We start from the raw sequence: 27,792 nt of genomic DNA, 5'->3' as shown, positions 1-27,792 counted from the left end.
TTCTCATGAAGCTACAACAGTTTGAGAGAATTTTGTCAAAGGAACTAAGATAAATATTACAAAATTAAAAAAAAGAGTTCCAAGAAACAGACTTGCTGGATCTAAAGCAGAAATACCTAATTCTGACTCTAAAAACTGACCCAAAATTTGCCCAGTGGCTTTCTACTTGCTGGGTCCAATTGGTACCCTCATCACCTAGGGCCGCAGATGAAGAGCTGGTTTCTGGGGAACAGCCATGAGTGTGGCCTGGGCACGTGGAGATGAAGCAGTCCCAACTCCAGCTCAAGGGGAGATCTACTTGGGAGAGGGTCGCTCCCTGGAAGCAGGAGCGCCCCTCCTCCCCATGGGTCAAGGCCAGCTCTGTCCTCACCAGTGGGTGTTCAGGGCCAACAGAAGCAGATGGAGGCCCACACTAGGACATCGTTTCCTCAAAGATGGCCTCTGAGACTATGGAAAAGCCTGAGTTCTCTGAACAAAGAAAGGAAGAAGGGAGCAGCACACAGCAGGCTGGGGCACACCCAGGGATAAGAGGAGAGATGGTATGCTTTGGTCATCAGGATGGCCTTCTCAGGTGTGTGAACAAGGCAGGCGCAGAGCCCAGGCTGCATGGGGGTCAGAGGGCCTGAGGCAGAGACAGGAACAAACAGCAGCAGAGCTGGAAGGGAGCCAGACCATGAGGGTTTCAAGAGTGGCTTGCTGGGTGCTGACAAGGCAGCCTTGGTGGAGTGTGCCTGTGGACTTTCTTAGAAACAGGAGGGGCACAAGTTGGAGGAGGAGGAGGCGGGGACAAAAGGAGGGTTCTTTTAAGAATGAGGAGGTCTGAGCAGAAGAAAGAAGGAGGATCAACAATCAGATCAGATGGAACAACATCAGGAGGTGCAGAAGAAGGGACTGAGCAAAGAGGTCCCTAAGCCCACATGCTTCTCTGGGACACAGTGGGGGAAAGAGGATGGGTGAGAAGACTGAGAAAGGAGGAAAAACATGGACAGCTGAGAAAGACAGCAGGATTCTGCCAAGATTCCCTGTAATCTCTCCAGTAAATAACAGGTAGGCTGTCTGCTGGAAATTTAGAGCCAGAGGCAGGTTTGAAGGTTGGAGAGAGGGTTGGAGCAAGTATGGAACAGCCTTGGGGGTTTCTCTAGAGCACTGCTTCTCAAGTGTAATATGCATGCCAGTCACCTGGGATCATGGTAAAAAGTAGGTTCTGATTTAGCAGGTCTGGGCAAGGATTCTGCATTTCTACAAGCTCTCACTAATGCTGAAGCTGCTGGTTGAAGGACCACATTGGGAGGAGCAAGGATTTAGAGTCAGAAAAGGAGATGGAGAAAAAGACTGGCATTAGAAGTCATCTTCAGGGAAGACTACCTTTGATAATCTCACCTGGGGTAAAAACTGAGACCTTGAGAAGTCTGAGTGGGAGTGACAGCCGGGCAGGTGAGGGAGCATAGAGAGAGAGAGATGGTAGAGGACAAAGGTCAGGAAAGGAGGTGCAGGGGGCGGGGTGTGCCTCTGGAGTGGTAGGAAGCTCAGCAGTGGCTCTGGACCTCATTTGGATCCTTATGGGGTGGACCACTAACTGCACATTTGGAAGCACCCCAAAAAAGGATGGGAGTCAGCTGGGGCAGAAAATAGATATTCCAGGGGTGTGTGAATGAAGCAGCTGCTGGACTCTTTCTGAGCTTGTTCAAAGCTTGGCCAGGAAACACCAGGCCAAAATGTGGGGAGAATGGTAGAAATGGCTCAGCTCTGGGATCAAGGGTGAGTTGATTTCTGGGCTGGGAACTAAGAGGTATGAAATCTAAGAGGGAAAATTCTCTGGCTCTTGGAGAGCAAGAGGAAGTGAATCCTAACTCAGTATCCAACTCTCATCAAAACCTAAGGGGTGTTTGAAAGGCAGAGGTTGGAAACAAGAACGTTTTAGTTTTAGGCAAGTCACGGACTGAACTAAGTGGGGTGGGTGCAGCGACTGCGTTCTGCTCGTCTGGGGCCCAGCCTAAGGGAGAGAGGTTTGAGACCCAGGCTGAGGTGAAACCGAGGTCAGGGGAAAGGCGGGAAGGACGGCCCGGGAGAGCAAAGAACAAGAGTAAAAGCTGGAAGGCGTCGAACTGAGCGGCAAGTGCGAGAACTGGGCATCAGCGCCGAGAGTGCGGCGGGGACTTGGGAGACGAAGATAGCGGAGACCAAGCCGGGGCTTAGTCCAGCGGCGACCTAGAGGCGGCGGCGGATTCTGAGCGCGGGGCCGCTCGCTCCTCCGGCTTCGGCCGGGCTCCCCCGCCGCGCAGGCCCGTGCGCTCCTTGCGCGGGCCTCCCGGGTCCACGCTGGTCCCTCCAGTCCCTTCCCGCGGCCTCGGGCAGGCCGCAGACCCTAGTGCCGGCGACCGACTCGCCAGGGTCCGCCCCGCCGCGGCGGCCCGGGCCCGGCCGCTCCTCCCCCGATGATGTCACGTCCCTGGCCGCCCCTCGGCCGGCCGCGCCGCCCCGCCCCCGCCTCCCCCGGCCCCCAGTCCCCTGGGCCGGCCTGCTCCCGCCATCCCTCCTCCCGCCCGCGCTCCCTCCCTTCGGCTCCCGCTCCCCAGGGAGCGGCGGCGGCGGCGGCGGCGGCGGGATGGCCCGGGCCCGCGGCCAGGCCCCGGGGAGCGGCGGGCGGCGGCGGCCGCGGCGGGGCAGCGCGGGAACCGGGCCCCGGGGGGAGTCGGCGGGGCTGCTACTGCTGCTGCTCCAGGTGCTGCCGCCCGGGGCTGCGGCAGGGCCGGGGCGCCGGGGCACGCGGGGCGCCGGCGGTGTCTGCTGGCCCAGCGCTGCCCCTGCCTTTCCCCGGGACGCGCGGCTGCTGCTGTTCCTGCCGCCGCCGCCGCCGCCGCCGCCGCCGCCGAGCTCCGAGTCCGCAGCATCCTCCTCCCGGATGGTAATCAGCGTCCCGCGCCGGCGCCGCGGGCGGGCGGGCGAGCGGGGGGTGGGGGCGGCGAGGGGAAAGGGCGGGCAGCCCCGCGCCCCCGCCTCGCCTGAGGCAGTTCCCGGGGCCTCGGGCCCCCCACCCCCTCCGACGACCGCGGCCCTAGGCAGCCGCCAGAGCGCGCTTCTGCGCGGACCGGCTGCCGGCTCCGCTCCCCGCCCTCCCCGCCCCGCGCGCAGTCCGCCCGCTGGCGCTCAGGCCGCGGGGAAATCCCTCCATCTCCCCGCCCCGCGCCCGGGGAGGGGAGGGGACAGCGCTCGCGGACCCGCTTTCTCCGAGGGAGCGCCCAGGAGGCTGGCGCGCACTGAGTGGCCGGGACGGGCGCTGCTTGCTCTCCTGCAGTCGCCGGGTGCCGTTAGGCGCGCGGAGCTAGGACGCCCGGCAGCCTCGGCGGGATCGGATCCCCGGCGGTGAGGGCGCCCACTGACTCTGCGCGCCCTTATGTTCCCTGCTCAGGACGCTCTGCCCCGCGGCGGGCTAAACCTGAAGGAGGAGCCGCTGCTGCCCGCGGGCCTGGGCTCGGTGCGCTCCTGGATGCAGGGCGCGGGCATCCTGGACGCCAGCACCGCGGCGCAGAGGTAAGCGTTCGGACGCGACTTGGCGCGCTCCGGTTGGACGGCTCCGTGCCGCCTTCGCTCAGCTAACTGCTGGGGCGAGGGGTTGGACGGAGCCCTAACTCTGCACTGTCCCAGCAAGCTCTTGCGCCCACCCTGCCGTGAGCGCCTGTGCTTCTTCCAGAGGATGGGGGGAGGGGGCAGCCGGGGCGGGGCTTCTGCCTCCACTCCTGGATGTCCCGACTCTGATTTCTGACTATCGCTCGCGTGCCCAGCGGTCCGTGGCTCAAGAGGAGGAATTCTCCGGGCTCCCCGCAGTCCCCCAGCCACTAGTCGTCAAGGAATTGCTGGCCCTTCCTTCTCAGGCAGCTTAAGTGCCCCTCCTTGTCCAGTTCCACGGATCTCTGCCAAGAAAGGCACAAAACCCAGCCACCTTACTGCTTTCTCTAATCCCTCAGAGTTGGAGGATGGGGGTGTGTGGGAGCCGGCGAAGCGGCTGCAGGCTGAAGAGTGGGGAAGAGATGAGGTGGGCTTGAAGGAATGATCGGGACTGAGGATGGGGCAGGTTCGCCAGCTGTTTTTCTGGTGGGTCCGGCCCAAGGCAAGGGGTCCCTAGGAACCCAGCGCCCACGCCCATCTCCTCTGACTCCTCCGCAGGAGTCTGCGCAGGAGCCTGGGTGGGGGATGGACTCCTGGATTTAGAAAGGAAGTATAAAGGTTTATGGACCTGCCCCCTCACCCAACACCTGGGCTCCGGGCTTTTGTATCCCCAGTTGTGAACAAGGGGAGGGGAAGTTGGACATCCTACTTGAAGATCTCAGTGGCTGGGACTAAGGAAGTGGTGCCTCTGCAGACACCTGCGGCACATGGGAGCTGAACTTTCCAGAGGTCTGAGCAACTGCTTGTCCAGCCGCTGGAAAGGATGCTGCTGGAAGGTTTCAGGGCAGACCAGATCTGAACGCCAGCCACACATTCACATCCCCAGTCCTGTTCAGGGGATACCACCTCACCACCAACCCCAACCTAACCTCTTAACAGACACACACTTTGTTTCATGTTCAAACTGAATGGTGTTCCTGCACTCCTATCCGTTCATGACTGTCCAGAGGGAGCACTGGGGCTTCTCTCCCAAGCTCACCTCTTCAGGAAGAGAAAAGATCTTGTCTTTGAATCAATTTCCATACTTTCGCTCATGATATAACTATATTCCAAGGAAAAAACTGAAAATAGAAAACAAAAACCTCACCTCTCTAATACAACAAACTGTCAATATTGTAATGTATTTCCTTCCCATTGACATCTTTTTTGCTTGTGTTATACACACAGTTCTGTATCCTGCTTGTTTTTCTGTTGGTTCTGGTTTTTTCATTTAACTTGTGGTGGTTTAGTCACTAAGTCATGTCCAACACTTGTGACCCCATGGACTGTTAGCCTGCCAGGCTCTTCTGTCCATGGGATTCTCCTGGCAAGAATACTGGAGTGGGTTGCCATTTCCTTCTCCAGGGAATCTTCCTGACCCAGGAATTGAACCCAGGTCTCATCTGCATTGCAGGCAGATTCTTTACCAACTGAGCTATGAGGAAAGCGCTCATTTAATTTGAGGTGGTCAGTTTCTTTGTCTTTTTCTCCATCACTGGCTGTGTGGTGAGAGCTCCTTGTAGGAATAGATGGAGGGTTCCATTAGGGCCTCGGGGTTTATGGTTCCTATTTGTCTCTGACCTTCCCCTCTGACCCTGCCAGCAGGTTTAATGAGGAGGAAGCCCTTGTATCCTGTGCAGGTTCAGGAAGTGTGGAGATGAGACTCCTCCCACAAGATGGAGCATTAGCAGTGTTGTGTGCACATAGGGAAGATGTCTTGAGTAAGGGGAATGTGTCCAGTCCGAGTCCTCAGGGCCACATCCCCAGGACTAAGAATGCCCACCTTCCCATCCCCAATTTGAAGAGAGGCATTTCTTCAGTCCTGACTGCTTATCTCTAAGTCCAGAGACTTCTTTGTCTCAGAACACAGATTGGGAGTCCCCACACCTTTGGTTGCCTCTGGGCACCAAGGGGAGCAGGTGAGGGGGATACTCCTTTCTTACTCTTCCTGAGGTGACATCATCTCACCAGTTGGCTCTTGATCCTTCATCAGTCCTCTGTTCATGTCTTTTCATCCTAAAACCACAATGACAGGAATTCCTTTCCCTGCCCTGACCTTCTTCCACCTCCACAGGCTCCACTCCCTCTGTCTCAGAAGAACTTGCCCTGGATCATTCCCTGCAAGGCTGCCTGAGGTCTGACAACTGTCTTTGATGTGTTCTATGCCTTCACTCCATAGCCGCCTGTTTGTCAGGGCTTCTGGATGGTCCCTCCATATCCTATTCCTAATCGCAGTGCCCACGGCCAGCTCTTAACCATGACCCATACTCAACACAAAGACGTGCCCTCCAAGACTTTCCTCCCTGGCTTGAAGTTAACCTACCCCAGTGTAACACTTCAGCCTGCTAGTCCACGGCCCCAGCCTCTCACCACACCCCCCAAAGCATCTGCCACAAAGGGGGCCAAAGAACTTTTCTCTGATCGTGTCCCTCCCCAGTTAAAAACTTCAGTGACCGCCCCCCGCCTCCCCAATGCCTCCCAGACATTCAGCATTCAGGGCATGTCACAGTCTGATCCCAAGCTTCCTCTCAGCCTCTGTGTGACACTCGGCATTCAACAATGTCTCCTGAAACAGTTCCTTTGCTCCCAGGACCCATTCACACACTGGATAAAATTTTACAACCTCTGGGACCCTCCCCCTAGCACCTTTTCTCTCTGTGCCCTCTCACTCAGCCAAGGGGAGTAGTTCTAAGTACTGTCTAAGGATGCTTGTCACAGGCCAGAGTCAGCTGTGCCCTGCTGTCCTGGACTTCCTTGCCCAGCCAGCCTACACCTTCCTTTAGGGCCTGGATGGTGGTCCTGGGCACCAGGATGGAGCAGTTAGGGGGGTAATGAGTATCTGCTGAAGGAAGCAGGAGTGTGTGTTATAAGGTTACCAAGTCTGTTTTGGTTAGACTCCCCTGTTCACATTGGTGGTCCACCTGATCGCAGGAACCAGGCACTGGAACAGCTACTGCTGCCCAGCTTTGCAGCATCAAAGTTTTTCAGAAGGAGGAGAAGGCCCAGAGCCTGCTAAGATCAGTGAGGGAAGATCTGCCAACAGGAAGGAAAGTTCTGGGTGAAAGAGAGGTACCCTGGAGGTGATAGGGAAGGCTGGAGCCTTGGGCTGGCAGGGTCTTCCCAGTGGGGAACTCTGCCCAAGAATCCCTGGCCGTTGCCATGACCCTCCCTCCCCTGGTCCAACAGGACTTTATCTCAGAGACTCATACGCCAGCCCTAGCCCACCTTCTCTGGACTCCTCTGCAGACCCACAAGCTCTTGCTGGGGTGCTCAGCACAGAAGCAATTCAGTTCTCTCCTGATGTGACTCCCAGCCTGGGTAGACTCCTGGAGGACCAAGGCTAGCCCTCCCCCGTGAGCTGGTCCCTGAACACTAGCAGCGCCCTGAAAGGGAAGCCAGCTGGGGCTGCCTTTCCTGTAAGTAGCTGCAGGCTAGCCTCCCTGCTAGGAAATGCTTTTGTTTGCTTTAATAATTAATAGCCATTCCTCAGCCTGGGACCTGGCAGGCAGGCCTGTGGGTGGGTGGCGAGGGGGTGGGCAGAGAGAAGCAGGGTGGACTGTCTTTAGGTAGAAGCGAGAGCAAGAGGAAGCATGGGAGAGCTAGCTAGTGAGTTTTGTTCCCAACCCTCCTACCCCAATCCAGGGGCCTTGGGGCTGAGAGAATTTCCTGGGGCAGGTAAGCAGAGGCCCTCTGGGATAGTGGGAGTAGGGGATATGAAGCAGCCCCAAAGCATCTCCACTTGGCCCTTCTAGACACAGGTCCTGGGCAGCTGCCTCTAGGCACCAGGTCCTCCTCCTGCCTGTACTGTCCTAGGCTCTGGGCAGAGCTAGGCCAATAGATCTTGGCTGAGACCAGAAATGCCAGGCCCAGCCTGATGATTATCAGCAGTCCCAGGGACCCAAGGGATGCCTGCAGGGAGAGCTGGGGCCTGTGGAATGCTTGGAGGAAGAGAAGCTGCAGAGGAGAGGAAAGGGAGACTTATGTAATCATGCTAAGATGGGGGAAAGAAGAGCTGGATATAGCAGAGACCTTAGGGAAGCTGAGACAAAGGATGAGATGCAGAAGATAGACAGTTTTACTCCTTCCACCTCTTGGGTGGAGGGGGATTAAAAAGGAGCCTCCCCTCCCTGCTAAGGACCTCAGGACTTCTCTCCATCACCCAGCATCCCAGATTCCAAGATGGATCAGGCCCAAGCCAAGGCACTGCTCAGAACTTTGGGCTGCCAAGGCAGCCAAGAGTTAGGATTTGGTAGAGGATGGGTAGGTGGGGAGATGGAAGGCCTGAGGGTGCCTCTCGGGGAGGGCCAAAGCTTCATTCTCAGCCACTGTCTGCGGGATTTGGGATGTTTGTTTTAAAATGCTCCTGCTAATAAAAAGCTGGCTTAAAACTCAACATTCAAAAACCAAAGATCATAGCATCTGGTACCATCACTTAATGGTAAATAGATGGGGAAACAATGGAAACAGTGACAGACTTTATTTTCTTGGGCTCCAAAATCACTGCAGATGGTTATTGCAACTGTGAAATTAAGAGACCCCTGGTCCTTGGAAGAAAAGCTATGACCAACCTAGACAGCATATTAAAAAGCAGACATTACTTTGCCAACAAAGGTCCATCTAGTCAAAACTATGGTTTTCCCAATAGTCAGGTACAGATGTGAGAGTTGGACTACAAAGAAAGCTGAGTGTGGAAGAACTGCTGCTTTTGAACTGTGGTGTTGGAGAAGACTCTTGAGAGTCCCTTGGACTGCAAGGAGATCAAAACAGTCAATCCTAAACAAAATCAACTCTGAATATTCATTGGAAGGACTGGTGCTGAAGCTGAAACTACAATAATTTGGCCACCTGATGTGAAGAACTGACTCATTAGAAAAGACCCTGATGCTGGGAAAGATTGAGGGCAGGAGGAGTTGACAGAGGATGAAATGGTTGGATGGCATCACTGACTCAATGGACATGAGTTTGAGCAAGTTCCAGGAGTTAGTGATAGACAGGGAGGCCTGGCTTGTTGCAGTTCATGGGGTCACAAAGAGTTGGACAGGACTGAGCAACTGAACTGAATAATTAGCATGTAATCAAGGCTGTAAAGGCATGTGAACTGCCTTCTGAGTTGAGAGCAGAGACTGACTGTGAAGGAAGTAGCATCTGTCCTAGACAGCTTTGGCAAGGTCCAGCTGGTATGAGAAGGGCCCTGGGGCATCCTGTTCTGCCTCGAAAAGGAGCGTCTCGAGGGACCCCAAGCGTAGCAGCCAGACGACTCTGCAGCCCCCAGGTTTGCAGCCCCCCGTACTCCGAAACACGGGTTACCTGAGTGACTCAGGCTGGAAAGATCAGGTTGCTCTTGGTGTCACCTTTAACCTGGATTCCCAAGGAAGTACTAAGGAAGCCCACACACGCCCATGCTTGGATGTCCTCCAGCCAAAAAATAGCTCTGTTACCCGAACTTTTCTGTCACAGCCTCCTTTAATTTGGGGGCTACTTCAGAACAGAAGATAGGAAGGGGATGAGTTGGCCCTGGTGGATATATGAAAATGAGCCCTTTCTCCTCCCATATCCCAGCTCTTTAGTACAGGAGCAAAGAACTCACCACCTCAGCACATTCCGGGGTTGATAGGAAAGTGTTTTGAACATTTGGTTGAAAACAATCTTTTTAAGAAAGCAAGTGAAAGTCACTCGGTCGTGTTCAACTCTTTGTGACCCCATGGACTATACAGTCCATGGAATTCTCTAGGCCAGAATATAGGAGTGGGTAGCCTTTCCCTTCTCCAGGGTATCTTTCCAACCCAGGGACTGAACCCAGGTCTCCTGTACTGCAGGCGGCTTCTTTACCAGCTGAGCCACAAGGGAAGCCCTTAAGAAAGCAAGGAGATGTGTAAATCATTTTGGAATCCTACAAAAGTGGTTCATGTGGCTGTTTTCGTCACTCAGCTGCATTTATCCAGAAAAGGCGCACATATAGCATGCTTTGTACACTAATCATGCTAAGTGAATGAGATGTTTCTGAATTATAGGCTCCAGCAGCGCACAGACCAGGTGAGGCATCTGCCAGGCTGCACTCAGGTGGAGCTCTGCTGGCTTCCGTCACACCGCAGGCCCCTGGGTGGCTGGGAGTTGCTACCCCACCCATGTCCCCTGAGGACCCTTAGGAAAGGGTCTGCTTCCTCCGCCAGCATTTGCCTCCTAAGACTTTCTTAGACCACCAGAGTCTGCTCTGCCCACCTGCACACCAGGCCAATCCCACTGAGAAATGACACCCCAGAGGCCCTCAGCCGGTGGCTGATGGCATTGGTGGATAAAGACCTCAACTTCCATGCCCAGCCCTCTGACGGGATAGCTGAAGCACAAGTTCTAGGCTTGTTTCCAGGGCTCCCTGGGGGCTGAGCTGCAGCTGCCCACAGTGGTACCTCCCGGGTGATGCACCCAATAGGACTGCCTTTCCTCTGGTCACTCCCCACCCCCACCAGGGTTTCCGCAAAAAGTATTTGCATTGGAGTCCTTGTCTCAGGTTCTGCTTCTGGAAAGTGAAAGTGAAGTTGCTCAGTCGTGTCCGACTCTTTGCAACCCCATGGACGGTAACCTACCAGGCTCTGTGGTCCATGGGATTTTCCAGGCAAGAATACTGGAGTGGGCTGCCATTTCCTTCTCCAGGGGATCTTCCCAACCCAGGGATTGAACCCGGGTCTCCTGCATTGTAGACAGACGCTTCACCATCTGAGCCACTAGGGAAGCCCACATAAAACACTTGCCTCTCCAGACCTCCCAGGCTCTCCTGCCTCACTTCTTTCTTCTAGAGAACCAATTCCTATCAACAGACACCCTTGCAGTTTCTCCCCACACTCCAATGAGGGCCTTGGGCAGTCCCACTTTGGAGACCACAGAATCAGAGACCTTGGCCTTCATTCACATCCCTGCCTCTAAGCCAGTGTAGGAGCACATGTCTGCTGCCAGGGTGCCCCAGCAGGCCTCTCAGGCCTCTCCATGGCCTGGGTCTATCATCTGAGTTATTTGAGCATATTTCTTTCTTTCCGTTCTTTAATCTTGGTTTGTTTCCTCGTTACAAAAGCATCAGCTCCTCCCAAGGGGAGAAGAACAACAGTCTCCCCCTCCCTCCGTCTTCCTTTGGGGCTTGCAGCTCTGTTCAAGGATGCTGATTGGTCATCTGCTGCATGGGCAGGGAGGCAGTGCAGCTGCCTGGGGGAGCCAGGAGAAGGAAGGCACAGTCCAGACTGACCTGCATCCTGCACTTAGCCGCTGTGCTAATCCTCATGTCATTTTCTGTGTTCATAGGAAATGTGAGGATATTTCTGTTTGTTTGTTTGTTTTTTAAGGCATGACACATAGGCTTCCTTCCTTTTTTAAAAAAATTTTGTTTGTTTGTTTTTGCCTGCTCTATATCTTTGTTGCTGCTCATGGGCTTTCTCTATTTGCGACAAGCAGGGACTCCTCTCTCATTGCAGTGCTCAGGCTTCTCAATGTGATGGCTTCTCTCGTTGCGGAGCACAGACTCTAGAGTGTGCGGACTTCCATAGTTGCAGCACGTGGGCTCAGTAGTGGTGACAGGCTAAGTTGCTCCGTGGCATGTGGGGTCTTCCTGGACCAAGGGTTGAACCCATGTTCCCTGCATTGACAGACAGATGCTTTACCACTGGAACACCGGGAAAGTCCCACAAGGATTTCTTTAAACCAAAGCCCTTTCTATTTCACCTTGGTCTTCTCACTTGTCCTGCAGGGGTATGAACAGAGTAAACTGGAGACAGTTGCAGACCAGGAGCAGTCCTGGGCGTGCAAGCAGGTGTCTTGCCCGTTCTGCCGTCCTCTCTTGGTCTGCTGGGTCAGTCTGTTACTCATATTTTTCTGCTGTCATTCTTGATAGTGATCCCTGTCCCAGAACTGTAAGCTATCCACCTTGTCCCATTGCTTTGCCTGGATGTGTGTGACTATGTGTGTGCCTTAGTGCCTCCACTAATTGAGGTGGAGCATGCAGGGTGATGCTGGGCTACCTCAAGGGAAGTGGGATTGAGCCTGATCCCACAGTGGGGTGGGTCGGTGCAGCCCCTCGATGGATACTGGTTCACAGACCCCAGGCAGGGGTACCTGCTACCTTCCCTCTTGGGAAGTGTCCCCTGCAACCTCTCTCCCTGGGAATCCCCTCCTGCTGAGAGGGCAGGCCCTGTGAAGGAAGCTTGGCCTGGGGCTTAGGGCAGACTTCCCAGCTCTGGTCCTTAGGAGCCTGGCAGGAGCCAGCAGGCAGCCAGGACCCAGGACTGACTGGGAAGTGCAGGAGTAGCTGTGTAGATAAGGGTATGTTGTGTAGACATGGGATTGTGTTCTTGCTCAGCCTCCATCCCTGCTCTTGTAAGGCCTCTTTCTTTCTCTACCCACTCTCCCTACTGTCTGAGAGCCTTCCAGCACCTTTTCTGGGCCAGATGATGGAATAAAGGGTAGAGTGATCTGGGATGGCTTCACAGTCCACCCCCTTCTGGCTTTATGTCCCCCTAGGTGGTCCTGGAACCTCTCTTGAAGCTGGTCCTGGGTGGGAGAGGGGGCAGAGGAAGGAGTCAGGGTTACTTCCACCTTTAGTATACTCATTAACAGTAATCAGGGACCTGCTGCGATCGAAGTTCTTCAGGCTTCTCTGCCTCCTGGCAAGTGGAAAGCAGGATAGTCAAGGCCTGGACATGAAAGGACAGTAAGCCTGAGGCAGAGGAGAAAGGAGGGACACTGAAGGAGGGAGGAGAATGATCCTGGAGGAAGGAACATGTAGAAATAACTTTTGGTTGGAAAGAGAAGGTATTGGTGGCCCCCTCCTCATCTTGATCAGCCTCTCACTTCAGTACACTGGGCCTTCCCTGCCTGCAGCATCTTCTAAGCCCTGCCTGACTTCAGAGCCTCCTGGTGGCCTTTAGTCATGTTTCCCAAACATGGGAAAGTCTGGACCACTGGGGCTCCCAAGCAGGCTTTCAGGAGGAGGAACAATTTTCGTTCTATTGGTTATGTATTTACTGTAATCTATATAAGTAAAAATACAACAAGCTTCTCAAGCCCATGACATTTCAGATATTATAGCTTTGCATGAAGCCAAGTAATAATAAGTTGATTTATAATTATATGAAGAAAAATATTAAGCATTGTTGAGTATGGCAGAGGTCATCACAGTGGCATGTCCAGGATGGACTCTGGTCTAAATGGCTGTCAAAGCAGTTCCACCATCCTCACCTCTGCATCCCTGCAGTGGCCTCTCACTTTCAACACCCTGGGCACTCCCTGCCTGCATCATCTTCTAAGCCCTGCCTGATTTCAGAACCTCTTGGAGGCCTTTAGTCATGTTTCCCAAACCACATGCCTCCACCAAAATGCTCCGTAGTCAAGTAAGCATGGTATGTGGGTAATCTATTGCCACATTAAAAAAAAAAATTATTCCCAAACTCAGTGACGTAAAACAACATTCATTATCTCACACAATTTCTTAAAGTGAGAAACCAGGGAGCAGTGTAGCTGGGTAGTTCTGTCTCAGGGTTTCTTATGAGGCTTCAGTCATCTGAAGGCTTGCCTAGGGCTGGTGGATCTCACCCAGCTGATCAGTTAGTTCCGGCTGTTGGCAGGAGGGTTCGGTTCTTCTCCATGTGGACCTTCCGCAGGACTGCTTGAGTATCCTCACAACACGACAGCCAGCTTTGCCTAAGTCACTGATTGTTTAGGGCAGGAACCATGCATTTTGTATGACCTAACCTTGGAAATCATCTGCTATCACTTGTGCCAGATTCTATTGGCCATAGAGACCAATCCTGACAGTGTGAAGGAGGGACTGTGCAAGGACCTGAGCTCCAGGAGGCAGGGGTCATGGGAACCACCCTGGAGGCTGGTTGCCACACATGGGGAGCACTGGCCCGAGCGAGTCAAAGAGAGTCCCTTCCTGGAGGGTGCCCCAAGGACGGCCCCAACCCGACACACACACTCATGAGTATTGCATGAAGCCACATCTCCCAGCAGTTGTGGCTATAGCACTGCTTTGTTGAACGAAGATCTGGAGCCATGAGAGAGCTAAAGAAAACATGTTGGAAGACCTTGACCCAGAGAAGAAAGTCTAAACTCCATGGCCTGGTTTTTGTGTGCCTTCATAGTCTGGCACTTCCAATACAAACCTTTTCTTTCCTCGCTTCCCACTTTGAAACCTGTGGTCCAGTGGCACTCACACCTACAGCCATTTCTTATGCTATTAGTTCTGCCCTTTTGCCTCCTGCCCTGGTCGAGCTCCTATTCATTCCTCAAAGACCAGAGGGAAAGCAACCGTCTCTGTGAAGTCTTCTGTTCATCTCACACAGAATTCAATTTTTCTTCCTTTACTTTTATTGTTTTTTATGTAGGAACATCTCTTAGGGGATACTCACCACTCTGTCTCCTGTTAAGTAAGCTCTCTGTATCTGTCTTCTCTCCCCTTCCAGGTGTTTCGGTCTGGCCCCACATGGTGCCATGTGGCCAGAGCTTAATACGTCACTGGGGCTCAGGAAATATTTGGTAAATAGGGCCTTGGTTCTCCTACTTGTGTCTAACCATGGCTTTGTTTCTGGGGCTGGTTTCTGATGAGCCAGGAGAAAGCAAGACCAGACCACAAGATGCTTCTGCCCAAGGGAGCCAGTGATACCCTTCTTAAGTGTGGAGGCAGGTCCGCCTACACCTGAGGAGGACTCTTCCACCTTCAGCCATAGCCCAGAGTCCAGGCTGGGCAGTCTAGTGCCCTGAGCCAGTTCAGTGCCTCTGAGTATCTGACAGGCTTCATCATCTCCCAGGCAATGCCATAGGCTCATGCACACAGCTGTGAACTGGGGTACAGTGAGATATTCATTCCCAAACCACCCAGCTGCCCCTTGAGGCCCTGAAGGGCAGTCACAGGAGCCTCAGGTCAGTAAGCTGTGTTTCTCAGGTCAGTAACATGTGTTCATTTGGTTTTAGGGACCAGCTTCCAAAATGTAGGGCCCAGAGAAAAGTCTAGGAAGGAGTCTGCCAGGGATACCCCCCAATGTGCCACTTATCCCCACGGGAGCAGGTTCGGTGATCTTAATAGTGGGAGGCCTCTGTCTGAAACTGAGATGGCCCTGGCAAGGGTGGCATGGGCCCGTCCAGTTAACTCTTGACTGTCGGAGCCGAGTCCTGGTCAGAGGTGATAGGAGTCTTTCCAAAGGGCACTCACTTCCGGTGGTTTCCAGCAGCTTTCCTCCCCACAGTGGTGTGGGCCTGGCACGAGCGCACTTTGAGAAGCAGCCCCCTTCCAACCTCAGGAAATCCAACTTCTTCCACTTCGTGCTGGCCATGTATGACCGGCAGGGGCAGCCGGTGGAGGTGGAGCGCACAGCCTTCATCGACTTTGTGGAGAAGGACCGAGTGAGAGGCTTGTGGGCTCACCGGGAAGGAAGAGGGTGGGGAGGTGCGGGTGGGGGGTTTTCAGGGAACCCCTTCCCACTGGAACAGATGACGGATAGGCCGTGGAGGAGTGGAGAAGCGGGTGGTGAACGGATGGGAGAGGAGAGGGAGGAAGGTTGGGTGGGGAGTGGAGGGGGAGGGGAGTGACTGGAGGATCCCTGGGAGCACTGAGCATCCTCCCTATCTTGTCCCTGCAGGAGCCTGGGGCTGAAAAGACAAACAACGGAATCCATTACCGCCTCCGGCTGGTATATAACAACGGTGAGTAAAGCCCACCACCCATGGGGTACCACAGCACCATGTGACACATAGTGGCCCTCCGTCAGGGTGGAGGGGGCCTGGCTCCAGCTGGGAAGGGTGTGGAGCATGCTTAGTCATCAGAAGCCACAGGAGCTCCCTAAATAACAAACCTCTCCGCCTTCCCACCCTCAGGTCTTCGGACAGAACAGGATCTCTACGTGCGTCTCATTGACTCCATGTCCAAGCAGGTGAGCCAGCCACCATCTCCCCTGAGATCGGAACAAGCCTCCTTGTCCCTGCTTCCACATCCCCCATGCACTTCATCCTCACCAATCTAACTCCCCACAGTCCACAGGAGGAGGATGTGTGGCTTTTGTCCTCTAGACAAGAAAAAGACATTTTCACAAAGACTTTGCTCTTGGGTCCTGTTATCTAGAAATTCAGCCTAGATGGAGATTCAGGTGTGTTTATTGAGGAAGAGGAGAGAAGATCTCAGGAGGGAACCAGGGAGAAGCAAGACAGAGCAGGGGATGCTCAGCAAGAATGTGATGTCAGCTGGAGTCTAGCTTCAGCCTGATCCTCAGGCTAGAGGAAGAATGGCACCAAGTTATTGCCCCTTGAGGCAAGGAGGCCAAGATTCTGTCCCCTGTATTGGTCAGTTACTGGCTGGAGACCACTCCCAAGGGAAGTGTGTAACCTTCCAGACATTTTCAGGGGAAGCAGCTCCTATCTGCTGAGAGCAGTTCTCAAGAGAAAGCCCTTCGCAGCTAACACAGGGATGGGTGCCTTGGTCCAGCACTGGGTGGGGCCCCAGAGCTTCCAACACTGGCCCTCAGCACCTTGCTGATTTGAAAAGAGGAAAGGAGGAGGCTTGGGGCAAGCCAGAGGAGCGCTGGGCAACTGAAATCTGAGTCAGCCCTCATGGACTCTGCAGCCTTAGGCTTTTCAGAACTCTGTGTGCTGGTAAGGAACAGGGCTGAGTCTCAGATGTGAAAATCAGTGGCCTGAACTGGAGGTGGAGGCTTGGGCTTTCCCACACAGACAGGCTTCCAGCAGCCTCCACCCAAGCCCAGGGTAGAGGAAGAAGTGGTGCGTTTCTAGGATGCCTGTGGTCACTATGGTCTGGGAGGCAGACTGGGAAGTGGCAAAGTGGGATTGTATGGCCAACAAGCGTGGAAGAGGTTGGAGACTGTCCACAGAGAGAGAGACCCACAAATGAGGGATGGCTGGTAGGCCCAGACGTTTTAAGTTGGAAGCCAAATGTGCATTTGGGAAGCTTACTCCTTGCTTCAAGGCCAAAGAAAGGCTGGAGACTGGTTGAGGGGTTGGGGGCTGATCCAACGGTCCCAGAGGAAGCCTCTGACCTGGCCTGCGGAGATGACAGGGATGGGGAGCGCAGCCGAGGAGCTGGCGGGAGAGCCTGGGGGGACGATGCCTGTGAGAACCGTGGAGTCTGGAGTATATGCCTGGTCTTGGTCAGGGTGATCGGTGGACATCCCTGCCCCAGGGCAGAATTGGCTCCAGAAAGTGCTGCCTGTGGACAGAATCTATAGACCTCACCCCATTCTTGCCCATTCTGATGGTGGTCCCGGTTTGGGAAGCTAGGTTCCCAGCTCCTGCTTTGCACTCCTGGGCCCCCAGAGAGAGTTGGAGGGCATACTCTTCTCTGGGAGGAGGGCCCACCTGCCCCTCACCTGGCCTCGAGAGGAGCCTCCTTCCCCCCAAGCTCGTGCACTTCTTCCCCAGGCCATCATCTACGAAGGGCAGGACAAGAACCCCGAAATGTGCCGTGTGCTGCTCACCCATGAGATCATGTGCAGGTGAGAAGGGCTGGGGCGCTGGCCCTACCCCCTCCCCACTGATCCCCAGGGAAGCCTGGTAGGGGGAGGTGATGAAGGAAGAGTGAGGTCCCTGGGCACAGTGCTGGCTGAGGAGAGGGTCCTTGAGGCCCCATTAGCCTGGCCTGTTTATGTGGCTTCTCCGACTGTTTGTGCAAGAAAGGCCTCCTGCTGCTACTGGGAAGCTTAACTAATAAAGCTCTGGAGAGGGCTCGCTGGGAGGTGGGGGCAGGGCCTGGGCCTCCTGGATTAGCTCCAGAGCTGAAAGAGAAAACTTTTCTGCCTCTTATGTGACCTTCAGGGAAACCCCTGGTCAGGCAGGATGGGGAAGGTGGAACACAGCTCTTGGTTCCCCTTCCCCATTACCCCAGAGCTTGGCATTTCTAGGCAAGGGCTCCCCAGGAGGTGTCAGTCAGACAAGGTCATCCTAGGCAACTCCTCACACATGGAAAAGAAACTAGAGTTCAAAAATCTGGTTGGAACAGTGGCTACCCTTGGGAAGGGCAGTGACCCGGACGGGGCTTCTGGGATGCTGGTCGCATGGTATTTTTTGGTCTGGTTACATGGGTGAGCTCACTTTGTGAAAATTCATGTGATACATGCTTACAATTGGAGCTCTTTTCTATGTGTATAAAAAGGGTACAGAGAGAGTAGATGGTCAGCATTCTACCCTTTCCTGGATCTTCCAGGAGCAGCACGCCTTTGGGACAAGGGTTTCCTGGCCAACCTTATCCCCAGGGCTGGGTTCTAGGAATGAGCCCTTCTGGGCCAGGAATTCCACACTGAGAGATAGGACATCAGCATCCTCACCCTAGAGCCACACACGCGCGCGCGCGCGTGCACACAAACGCACCCCACACTGTAATCTCCCTCTCCTTCTTTCCTCCTTCCCTCCCTCCTCACCTTTCCTTCAGCCGATGCTGTGACCGGAAGAGCTGCGGCAACCGGAATGAGACGCCCTCAGACCCCGTCATCATTGACAGGTACAGGCCAGGGGAGGAGGGCCTGGCAGCTTGTAAGGTCAGGGCAGGCTGGAATCAGCCCCAGAGCACAGTGGCTCCCAGCACCCTTTGGTGGCTCTGAGCAAGAGAAACGGTCCCCTGAGTGAAGCCCCTGGTGGCAGACTTTCTGAGGCTGGACTTAGGGGTTGTGCTTCCTGAGGGAAGAAGCCAGAGAAGACAGGGGTGGGAGGTGGTAGGGATGCCACAGCTGGAGGAGCTAACAGGGAGTGGCAGGGAAAGTGGGCTCCGGTCCTGGTGCCTCCTCTAACTTCTCTGTTCATTTCCTTTGTTAGAAAAATAGGGAAATACTTGGTGAGTTTCAGTCATAGGATTGTAGAGGTGATGCATGTGAAAATGCATTTTTTCTTTCTGAATAGGAAATATATATATATAAGGTACAAAATTCAAAAGATAACACAAAAGAGTAAATAATGAAAAGTAAGTCTGCCCTACCCCTATGTATAGCATATTGTACACAATCTTTTGTATTTAATACTTACCTTTTTTATTTGTAACAATATATTAATATCCTAGAACTCATTCCATATTGGAACTAAACCCTGCCTTGTTCTCCTTTTAATGGAGAAAGCATTCACAGTGTACTAAAAATTCAAGTTTAAAAGGGTTGACAGCAAGGTCTTCCACCTCTGCCTCTGACTCATCCGTTGCCCTCCAAATAAGCAAGCATTGTCCCCAGTTTCATGAGAATCCTTCATGAGCTAGCCTGTGCAAGAAAATGCATACACAAACACTCTCCTCATTCTTTTTTTGCTACTGCAAAATATTCCATTGTATGGATGGACTGTAATTTCTTTAGTGTCTATTGCTGGACATTTTGGCTGTTTTCATTCTTCTTCAGGGATAAAATATGTTGTGAATTACTTTGTCCATGTGTCACTTAGCACATGTGCACATTTATATGAAGGATATTACTAAAAGCAGAATTTCTGGGTCAAAGGAGATGTACATTTGTACTTTTGATAGTTATTGCCAATTTGTCCTCAGTAGCCATTATACCAATTGATATTCATACAGCTATTTTGAGAATGCCTGTTGCTATAGTCTAGAGATAAAGAACCAGCGAAGGAGCCTGAGAAGCAGCTGCAGTAAAGCGGGAGGAAAATCAGGGGAGTAGAGTCCCAGAAGCCCAGCTAGAAAAATTTTACCCAAAGAAGGCTGTAGTCAACTGCATCAAATGCTGCTCATGGAGATGATAAAAAGAATAAGAATTAACCATTAGATTTAGCAATGTGGGGGACATTGGTGACCTCAACAGGAGCTATTTCGGTGGCAAAAGGGGCAGAATTCTGATAGGAGTATGTCTAAGAGAGAATGAGAGGAGACACTAGGGACAGTGACCAGAGGAGCTCTGGGCTTCCACCCTAAAGGGATCAAAGAAATAGGGTGGCGGCAGGAGCACAGTGTAAGGTTAAGAAAAAATACAGCTTGTTCAGATGCTACTGACAAAAATCCAGTAGGAAATGGAAAATTATGATGCAAGAGTTAGAAGGGAGACTCGCTGAAGCAATGTCCTCTAGACAGCAAAAGGCACGGTGTCTCCTGCATAGGTGGAGAACTGGTTTTACCTGGGAGCACAGCAGGGAAAACAGAGAATCTGGGCATGGAAGTGGATAAATGGATATATCCCACATAGGAGCTTGCGGACATCCTTTTCTGATTGCTTTGTTTTCTCAGTGAAATAGGAAACAAGGTCAACAGTTGAGGTGAGGATGGAGAGGGAGACACTAGGGCATGAAATAGTTGTCCAGGAGAGTGAGGGGACTATGGAAATATTCTGTGATTGCCAAGTGGCACTAAGGGCCCACCTGAGATATGTTCATAAATTTACTTATTTATTTAGTTAAAAAATTTATTCACTTTGGGCCTCACCACACAGCTTGTGGGATCTTAGTTCCCCAGCCAGCACACCGAGTCCTAACTACTGGATCACCAGGGAATTCCCTATGGTCAGGAATTTTTTTATTTGTTCATTTATATTTATTTTTGGTTGCACTGGGTCTTTGTTGCTGCATACAGGCTTTCTCTAGTTGTGGAGAGCAGGGTCTACTCTCTCGTGCACAGGCTTCTCACTGCAGTGGCTTCTCTTGTAGAACACAGGCTTTGGTAGTTGCTGCGTGCGGGCTCAGTAGCTGTGACTTGCTGGCTCTAGAGCATGCGGGCTTCAGCAGTTGTGGCACACAGGCTCAGTAGTTGCGGCGCCCAGGTTTAGTTGTTCCCTTGCATGTGGAATCGCCCCAGACCAGGGATTGAACCCGTGTCCCCTGCACTGGCAGCTGGATTCCTATCCACTGCACCACTAGGGAAGTCCTGTGGTCATAAATTAAGTGAGCAATTTTCCCCAGCCCTGCTGAGCCACAAGAGTGCATGTGCAGAACAGGTGAGTGGTTACATACAGCCAGAGTTAGAAGTTTGCTACGTGAATACAATGAAAGGCGAGGGCAAGAGAGTAAAAAGTGTAAGCAAAGGGTATTTACAAAAATAGAACAAGGAATTTAAGCTCACAAAGGAGAGGAGTATGGGAGAGTGAAGAGAAAGGATGATGAGTGGAGGACGGGACCAAAGAATTATTGGAGTTAAGGTACTAGAAGGGGGTAGAGCCAGTGGTTAAGGAATGGGTTGCCTGTAGGTAGGATTATTTGGAAAGTGTGTTTATTGGTAATGTGTGGCCAGGGGAGTGTAGAGGCAAGGCCAGTGGAGGAGAGATACAAAAGGAATAGAGAGAAGAATGTATTGGAAGAGTTATGTATTTACCTTGACACTGAAATCACCAGGAATTGATTGATTTTAACAGTTCTTTATAGATCCTATAGATCCTAGATACTGATCATTTGTCATAAGTAGTTGCCTAACTATGTTTTCCAAAGCAGTGGTACCACTTTATGTTTCCCAGCAGCAGTGTATGAGAGTTTAATTCCTCTACATTCTCATCAGCACAGGAATGATCTCTCTTTTTAATGTTACCCATTCTAATAGATGTATAGTCATATCTCATTATGGTTTTAATTTGCATATCCCTAATGACTAACGATGTTGAACATCTTTCCATGTGCTTATTTGCCATTCATATTTTTTTTTTGGTCAAGTATTTGGGTTTTTTTTTAATTACTGAGTGGGAGTTCTTTATATACTCAGGAAAAAATTAGATAAATATTTTACAAAAAAATTCTTCCCAGACTTCCCCAGTGGTCCAGTGGTTAAGAATCCTCCTGCCCATGCAGGGAACATGAGTTCGATCCTTGGTCTGGGACGATTCCACATGCTGCAGGGCATCTCAGCCCATGCACCACAGCTACTGAGCCTGTGTGCCGCAACTAATGAAGCCGGTGCATCTGCAACAAGAAGCCACCACAGTAAGAAGCCCACATACTGCATCTAGAGAGTAGGCCCTGCTGGCCACAACCAGAGAAAGCCCATATGCAGCAATGAAAACTCAGTGCAGCCCAAGATAAGTTAATTTTAAAAAATTTCCCCATCCATAACTAGCCTTTTCATTCTCATCAGATTCTTTTTAAATTAAATAATGAATTAATTTTGGGCTGTGCTGGGCCTTTGTTACTGCCCAGGTTTTTCTCTAGTTGCAGCAAGCAGGGGTTCCTCTCTAGTGGGGGTGTGCAGGCTTCTCATCGCAGGGGCCTCTCTTGCTGCAGAGCATGGGCTCCAGGGGGTGTGGTCTTCAGTAGCTGTGGCACGTGGACTCAGTAGTTGAGGTTCTGGGGTTCTGGAGCACAGGCTCAGCAGTTGTGGCGCACTAGCTTAGTTGCTCCATGGCACGTGGGATCTTCCTGGATCAGGGGTTGAACCCATGTCTCCTGCACTGGCAGATGGATTCTTTACGGGTGAGCCACCAGGGAAGCCCTCTTAACAGTGCTTTTGAAGAACACAAGTTTTTAATTTTGATAAGGTCCAATTTATACATTTTTTCCTCTGTGTATTGTGTTTTTGTTGTCATAGCTAAAAATCTTCAGCTAGATCACAGAAAAGTTCCCTCTTCTTCTATAAGTTTTGTAGCTTTGGGTTTTTTGTTTAGGTGTAGGATCCACTTTGAGTTAATTTTTGTAGATATGAGAGGTATAGAATCAAGACATTTTGTTGTTTTACTCTCTCTATATATATATTCATTTGTTCCAGTACTATTTCTTTTAAACTTTGTAAAAAAAAAATCAATTGTTTATTTATATGTGGGGTTATTTCTGGGCTCTATTCTGTTCCATCGATTCCTTACTCTAGCTTTTATGCTAATACTATACTGTTTTGATTACTGTTACTTTATAATAATTCTTGAAATAAGGTAATATAAGTCCTCCAACTTTGTTTCTTCATTGCAACTTTTTCCTTTGCATTTCCATATGAATTTGGGCATCAACTTGTTAACTTCTACAAAAAAATCCCATTGAGCTATTGATTGGTACTACTTTGAATCTAAAAAACCAATTTGGAGAAAATGGCGTCTTAACAATATTGAGTCTTCCAACCCATGAACATTTTCCTCAATCTCTCTCATCAATGTTTTATAATCTTTAGAGTACAGATCTTTCACATTGCTTGTTCAGATTTATCCCTTATTATTTGTTTATCTTGATGCTATTGTAAATGTTTTACATTTCAATTTCCAATGGTTTATTTATGGTACACATAAATATGAATTTTATGTAACTGATTCTGTAGTCTGCAGCCTAACTAAACTCGCTTATTCGTTCTAGTAGCTTTTTAAATAATCCAACAGATTATCTTTATAGACAACATGTCATCTGCAAATAAAGACACTTTTATTTATTTATTTCCAATCTGGATGTCTTTTATTTATCTTTCTTGCCTGATTGTACCGCTTAGAACTTCCAGTACAGTGTTGATAGTAACCGTGGAAAAGAGGGATATTTATCTTGCTCCTGATCTTAGGTGAAAAGTACTCAGTCTTTCGCCCTTAAGTATGTTTTGTCTGTATGTGTGTGTGTATAGCTGTAGGATTTTCGTAGATGCCTTTGTCAGATTGAAGAAGTTCTCTACAATCTTTCATTATTGAGAGGTTTGTTTTTTTAATCAGAAATCAATATTAGACTTTTGTCAGGGGCTCTCTCCACGTCTGTTAAGATGATCTTGTTTGTTTTTTTTAGTTTAATATGATGAATTACATCAGTTTTTTTCTGATGGTAAACCAACCGTGCATTTACAAGATGAGCCTCACTTAGTCATGGTGTATTATCTTCTTAATATATTGCTGGATTTGATTTAATAAAATTTTCTTTAGAGTCTTCGCATGTTCATGATGAATAGTTGTCTCTGATTTTCTTTTTTTTTTCTCTTTAAAAACTTTTAAAATTTTATATTGGGGTATAGCCAATTAGCAAACAATGTTGTGATAGTTTCAGGTGAATAGCAAAGGGACTCAGCCATTCATATACAAGTATCCATCCTTCCCCAAACTCCCCTCCCATCCAGGTTGCCACGTAACATTGTTCCATGTGCTATACAGTAGTTCCTTTTTGGTCATCCGTTTTGAATATACCAGTATGCACATGTCCATCCCAAACTCCCTAAGTATCCCTTCCCCTGATCCTTGCCCCACTCCTCCCAGCAACCACAAGTTTGTTCTTTAAGTCTGTGAGTCTGCTTCTGTTCTGTAAATAGACTCAATTGTAATACTTCTTTTTAGAGTCCACATATAAATGATAGCATATGATATTTCTCCTTCTCTGTCATACTTCACTCATATGACACTGTCTATGTTGCTGCAAATGGCATTATTTCTTTTCTTTTTAATAGCCGAGTAATATTCCGTTGTATATACATACCACATCTTCTTTATCCATTCCTCTGTCTATAGACATTCAGGCTGCATCCATGCCTTGGCTATTGTAAACAGTGCTTCAGTGAACACTGGGGTGCATGTATCCAATATGTATCTTGTTTTTCTCTGGATATATACCCAGGAGTGGGATTGCAGGGTCATGTGGTAGCTCTATTTTTAGTTTTTTAATGAACCCCCATACTGTTCTCCATAGTGGCTGTACCAATTTACATTCCCACCAACAGTATAGGAGGCTCCCTTCTCTCCACACCCTCCCCAGAATTTATGTTTGTGGATTTTTTGACGATAACCATTCTGGCTAGTATGAGGTGACATCTCATTGTATCAATAGTTTTGACTTGCATTTTCCTAATAATTAGTGATAGGAAACATCTTTTCATGTGCCTTTTGACCATCTGTATGTCTTCTTTGGAGAAATGTATATTTATGTCTTCTGCCTATTTTTTGCAGAGAAGGCAATGGCACTCCACTCCAGTACTCTTGCCTGGAAAATCCCATGGATGGAGGAGCCTGGTGGGCTGCAGTCCATGGGGTCACTAAGAGTCAGACACAACTGAACGACTTCACTTTCACTTTTCACTTTCATGCATTGGAGAAGGAAATGGCAACCCACTCCAGTGTTCTTGCCTGGAGAATCCCAGGGACAGGGGAGCCTGGTTGGCTGCCATCTATGGGGTCGCACAGAGTCAGACATGACTGAAGCAACTTAGCAGCATCAGCAGCAGCCCATTTTCCGAGTGGGTTGTTTGTTTTGATCTTGTTAAGCATCTTCAGCTATTTTTAAATTTTAGAGACTAATCCCTTATCTGTCACATCATTTACAAATATGTTTTCCCAAATTGTGGGTTGTCTTTTCATTTTGTTTATTGTTTCCTTTTCTGTGCAAAAGCTTTTGAGTTTAAGTAGGTCCCATTTGCTTATTTTTGTTCTTATTTTCATTAAGCTGGGAGACAGTTTGAAAAACATATCGCAGCAATTTATGTCAGAGACTGTTCTGCCTTCGTTTTCCTCTAGGAGTTTTATAGTATCCAGTCTCGCATTTAGGTCTTTAATCCATTTTGAGCTTATTTTTGTGTATGGAGTTAAAGAATGATCTAATTTCATTTTTTAGCATATAGCTGCCCAATTTTCCCAGCATCATTTGTTGAAGAGACTGTCTCCAAAATTGTGTAGTCTTGCCTTCTTCATCATAGATTAATTGACCATAGGTGTATGGGTTTATTTTTGGGTTTTCTATCCTGTTTCATTGATCTATTGTTCCATTTTTGTTCCAGTACCATACTGATTTGATGACTGTAACTTTTTATTAGCCTGAAGTCAGGGAGCCTGATTCCTCCAAGTCTGTTTTTCTTTATCAAAATTGCTTTGGGAATTCAGGATCTTTTGTATCTCCATACAAATTTTGAGATTTTTTGCTCTAGTCCTATGAAAAAAGCCACTGGCAATTTTCTAATTTTCTTATAACTTTCTGTCTGGTTTTGATATATCAGATATCAGATATACTGATATATCAAAACCAGACAGGTATGCTGATATATGGGGCTTCTCTGGTGGCTCAGATGGTGAAGAATCTGCCCTCAATGTGAGAGACTTGGGTTCAATCCTTGGGTTGGGAAGATCCCTGGAGAAGAAAATGGCTACGCACTCCAGTATTCTTTCCTGGAGAATTCCATGGACAGAGGAGCCCTGCAGGCTACAGTCTATGGAGTTACAAAGAATCGGACGTGACTGAGTGACTAACACTTTCACTTTTTATGCTGATATACTGGCCTATAGATTTAGTTGGGAGGTATTTCTGACTCTTCAATTTTTTGGAAAAGTTTGTATATAATTGGTATTACTTCTTCCTTAAGTGTTTGGTAGAAGTCACCAGTGAAGTCATCTGAGCCTGGACTTTGCTTTGTGGCAAGTATTTTGACTATAATTTTAATGTCTCTAACAGAATAGGCTATCTATTTTTTCTAGAATGTACTTTAGTAATTTGTATCTTTCAAGGAATTTGTCTATTTTTTAAAGTTGTTGAATTTGTTGACGTAAAATTATTTGTAGTATTCCCTATCCCATATCTTTAGAATCTGCAGTGATGTCACCATTTCCATGTCTGATACTGGCAAATTATGTCTTCTCTCTTTTTTCCTAGTCAGGCTACAGGTTTATCCATTTTACTGACCTTCTGAAAGAACCCTTTTGGTTTCATTGATTTTCTACATTGTTTATCTATTTCCTATTTAGATATTTATTAGTTCTGCTTATTTGGGGGTTAATTTCCTCTCCTTTTTCTGGTCTCCTGGAGTGGAAGCTGAGGTCATTTATTTGAGTAACTTTTCTGTCTAAAACATACTTTTTTTTCTGTCTAAAATAAACTTTTAGTGCTACACATTTCTCCCTAAGTACTGCTTTAGTATCATGCCACAAATTATGCTTTCATTTCCATTTAATTAAAAATATTTTCTAATTTCTCTTTTAAATTTTTTTAACCCATGTATTATTTAGTTTCAAAAAGTTTGGGGATTCTCTTAGGATAATTCCATTACTGGTTTCTAATTTAATTAAATTGTCAGAGAATATACACTTTGTATAATTTTAATCCTTTGAATCTTTTGCAACTAATTTTATGGCCCAGAATGTAGCCTATTTTGGTAACTGTTTTGTGTGCACTTGGGAAGAATGTGTATTTTATTGTTTTAGATAGAGTGACCTATAACTATCAAACAGGTTAAGTTAGTTGATGTGTTGTTTCAGTCTATATCCTGACTGATTTTGTGCCTTTTTTTTCCTGTTATTGAGAAAAGGGTACTAGAATGACCAACTGATATTCTGGATTTGTCTGTTTTTCCTTGAGGTTCTGTCAGTCTTGCTTCATATAATTTGAAAACTGTTATTAAGTACATAGATGTATAGGATTGTTTATGCCCTTTTGTTTAATTGACCCTTTTATTATGAATCCATAAAATCTACTTTGATAGTAATATCATCATTCAAGTTTTCTTTTGACTACTATTAGCATGATAAATCTTTTCCATCCTTTTAATCTATTTGTTTCTTTATATTTAACATACACCTCTTATAGCACCATACTACTACTACTACTACTAAGTTGCTTCAGTCGTGTCCGACTCTGTGCAGCCCCTTAGATGGCAGCCCATCGGGCTCCACCGTCCCTGGGATTCTCCAGGCAAGAACATATAGCACCATATAGTTCTGCTTTTTGTCTAATCTGATAATCCTTGCCTTTTAATTGGTACATTTAGATCATTTACATTTAGTGTGATTATTGATATGATTAGGTTTGAGTCTTATCACCTTGATATTTTCTATGTGTTCTGTCTCTTTTTTGTTCTTTTCCCTTTTTTCCACTCTTTTAGATTATTCAGGTTTTTAAAATTATTCAACATTGTCTCCTTTGTTGGTTTATTAGCAAAATTGTTATTTTAATATTAATTTAGGACATGTCTTTAACTTACTGTCCTCTATCTTCAATTATACCACTTCATACTATTGTCTTGAATTTTATTTTTATATATGTTCTATAACCCACAGTACATTCATACTAGTCAAAGTACATTGATACTAGTTTCAAAGTCCATTAGTTTTAAAGAGATTTGAATTATATGGAAAATATACATTTACCCAGGGCTTCCAAAGCGGCACTAGTGGTAAAGAACCCACCTGCCAATGCAGGAGACATAAGAGACTTGGATTCAATCCCTGGGTTGGGAAGATCCCCTGGAGGAGGGCGTGGCAACCCACTCCAGTACTCTTGCCTAGAAAATCCCATGAACGGAGGACCTAGCAGGCTACAGTCCATAGAACTGCAAAGAGT

At 49.0% G+C, this 27,792-nt stretch overlaps 1 protein-coding gene across 5 annotated transcripts in view; it reads left to right on the top strand.

Annotated features, from left to right (window-relative positions):
• Positions 1–830: 830 nt before the first annotated feature.
• The window catches only part of EBF4 (EBF family member 4), a 62,250-nt gene continuing 35,288 nt past the window's right edge, over positions 831–27,792 (top strand). For 2 of the 5 annotated variants that reach the window (XM_027976884.3, XM_060396901.1), the window contains exons 1-7: positions 2,503–2,905; positions 3,410–3,531; positions 14,868–15,024; positions 15,261–15,324; positions 15,496–15,551; positions 17,050–17,123; positions 18,056–18,124. In XM_027976884.3, the coding sequence (XP_027832685.2) occupies positions 2,606–2,905; positions 3,410–3,531; positions 14,868–15,024; positions 15,261–15,324; positions 15,496–15,551; positions 17,050–17,123; positions 18,056–18,124 (842 nt within the window). In that variant the 5' untranslated portion in view covers positions 2,503–2,605. Of the gene's footprint in view, positions 1,048–2,502; positions 2,906–3,241; positions 3,532–14,849; positions 15,025–15,260; positions 15,325–15,495; positions 15,552–17,049; positions 17,124–18,055; positions 18,125–27,792 lie in introns of those variants that run through there. The other 3 variants (XM_042229823.2, XM_027976881.3, XM_042229819.2) reach the window with 3 other exon arrangements.

Source organism: Ovis aries, chromosome 13 (assembly GCF_016772045.2).
Source record: "Ovis aries strain OAR_USU_Benz2616 breed Rambouillet chromosome 13, ARS-UI_Ramb_v3.0, whole genome shotgun sequence".
Lineage (NCBI taxonomy): Eukaryota > Metazoa > Chordata > Mammalia > Artiodactyla > Bovidae > Ovis > Ovis aries.
The sequence above is the reverse complement of the archived record's forward strand: the minus strand, read 5'-3'. Positions and strand labels throughout refer to the sequence as shown.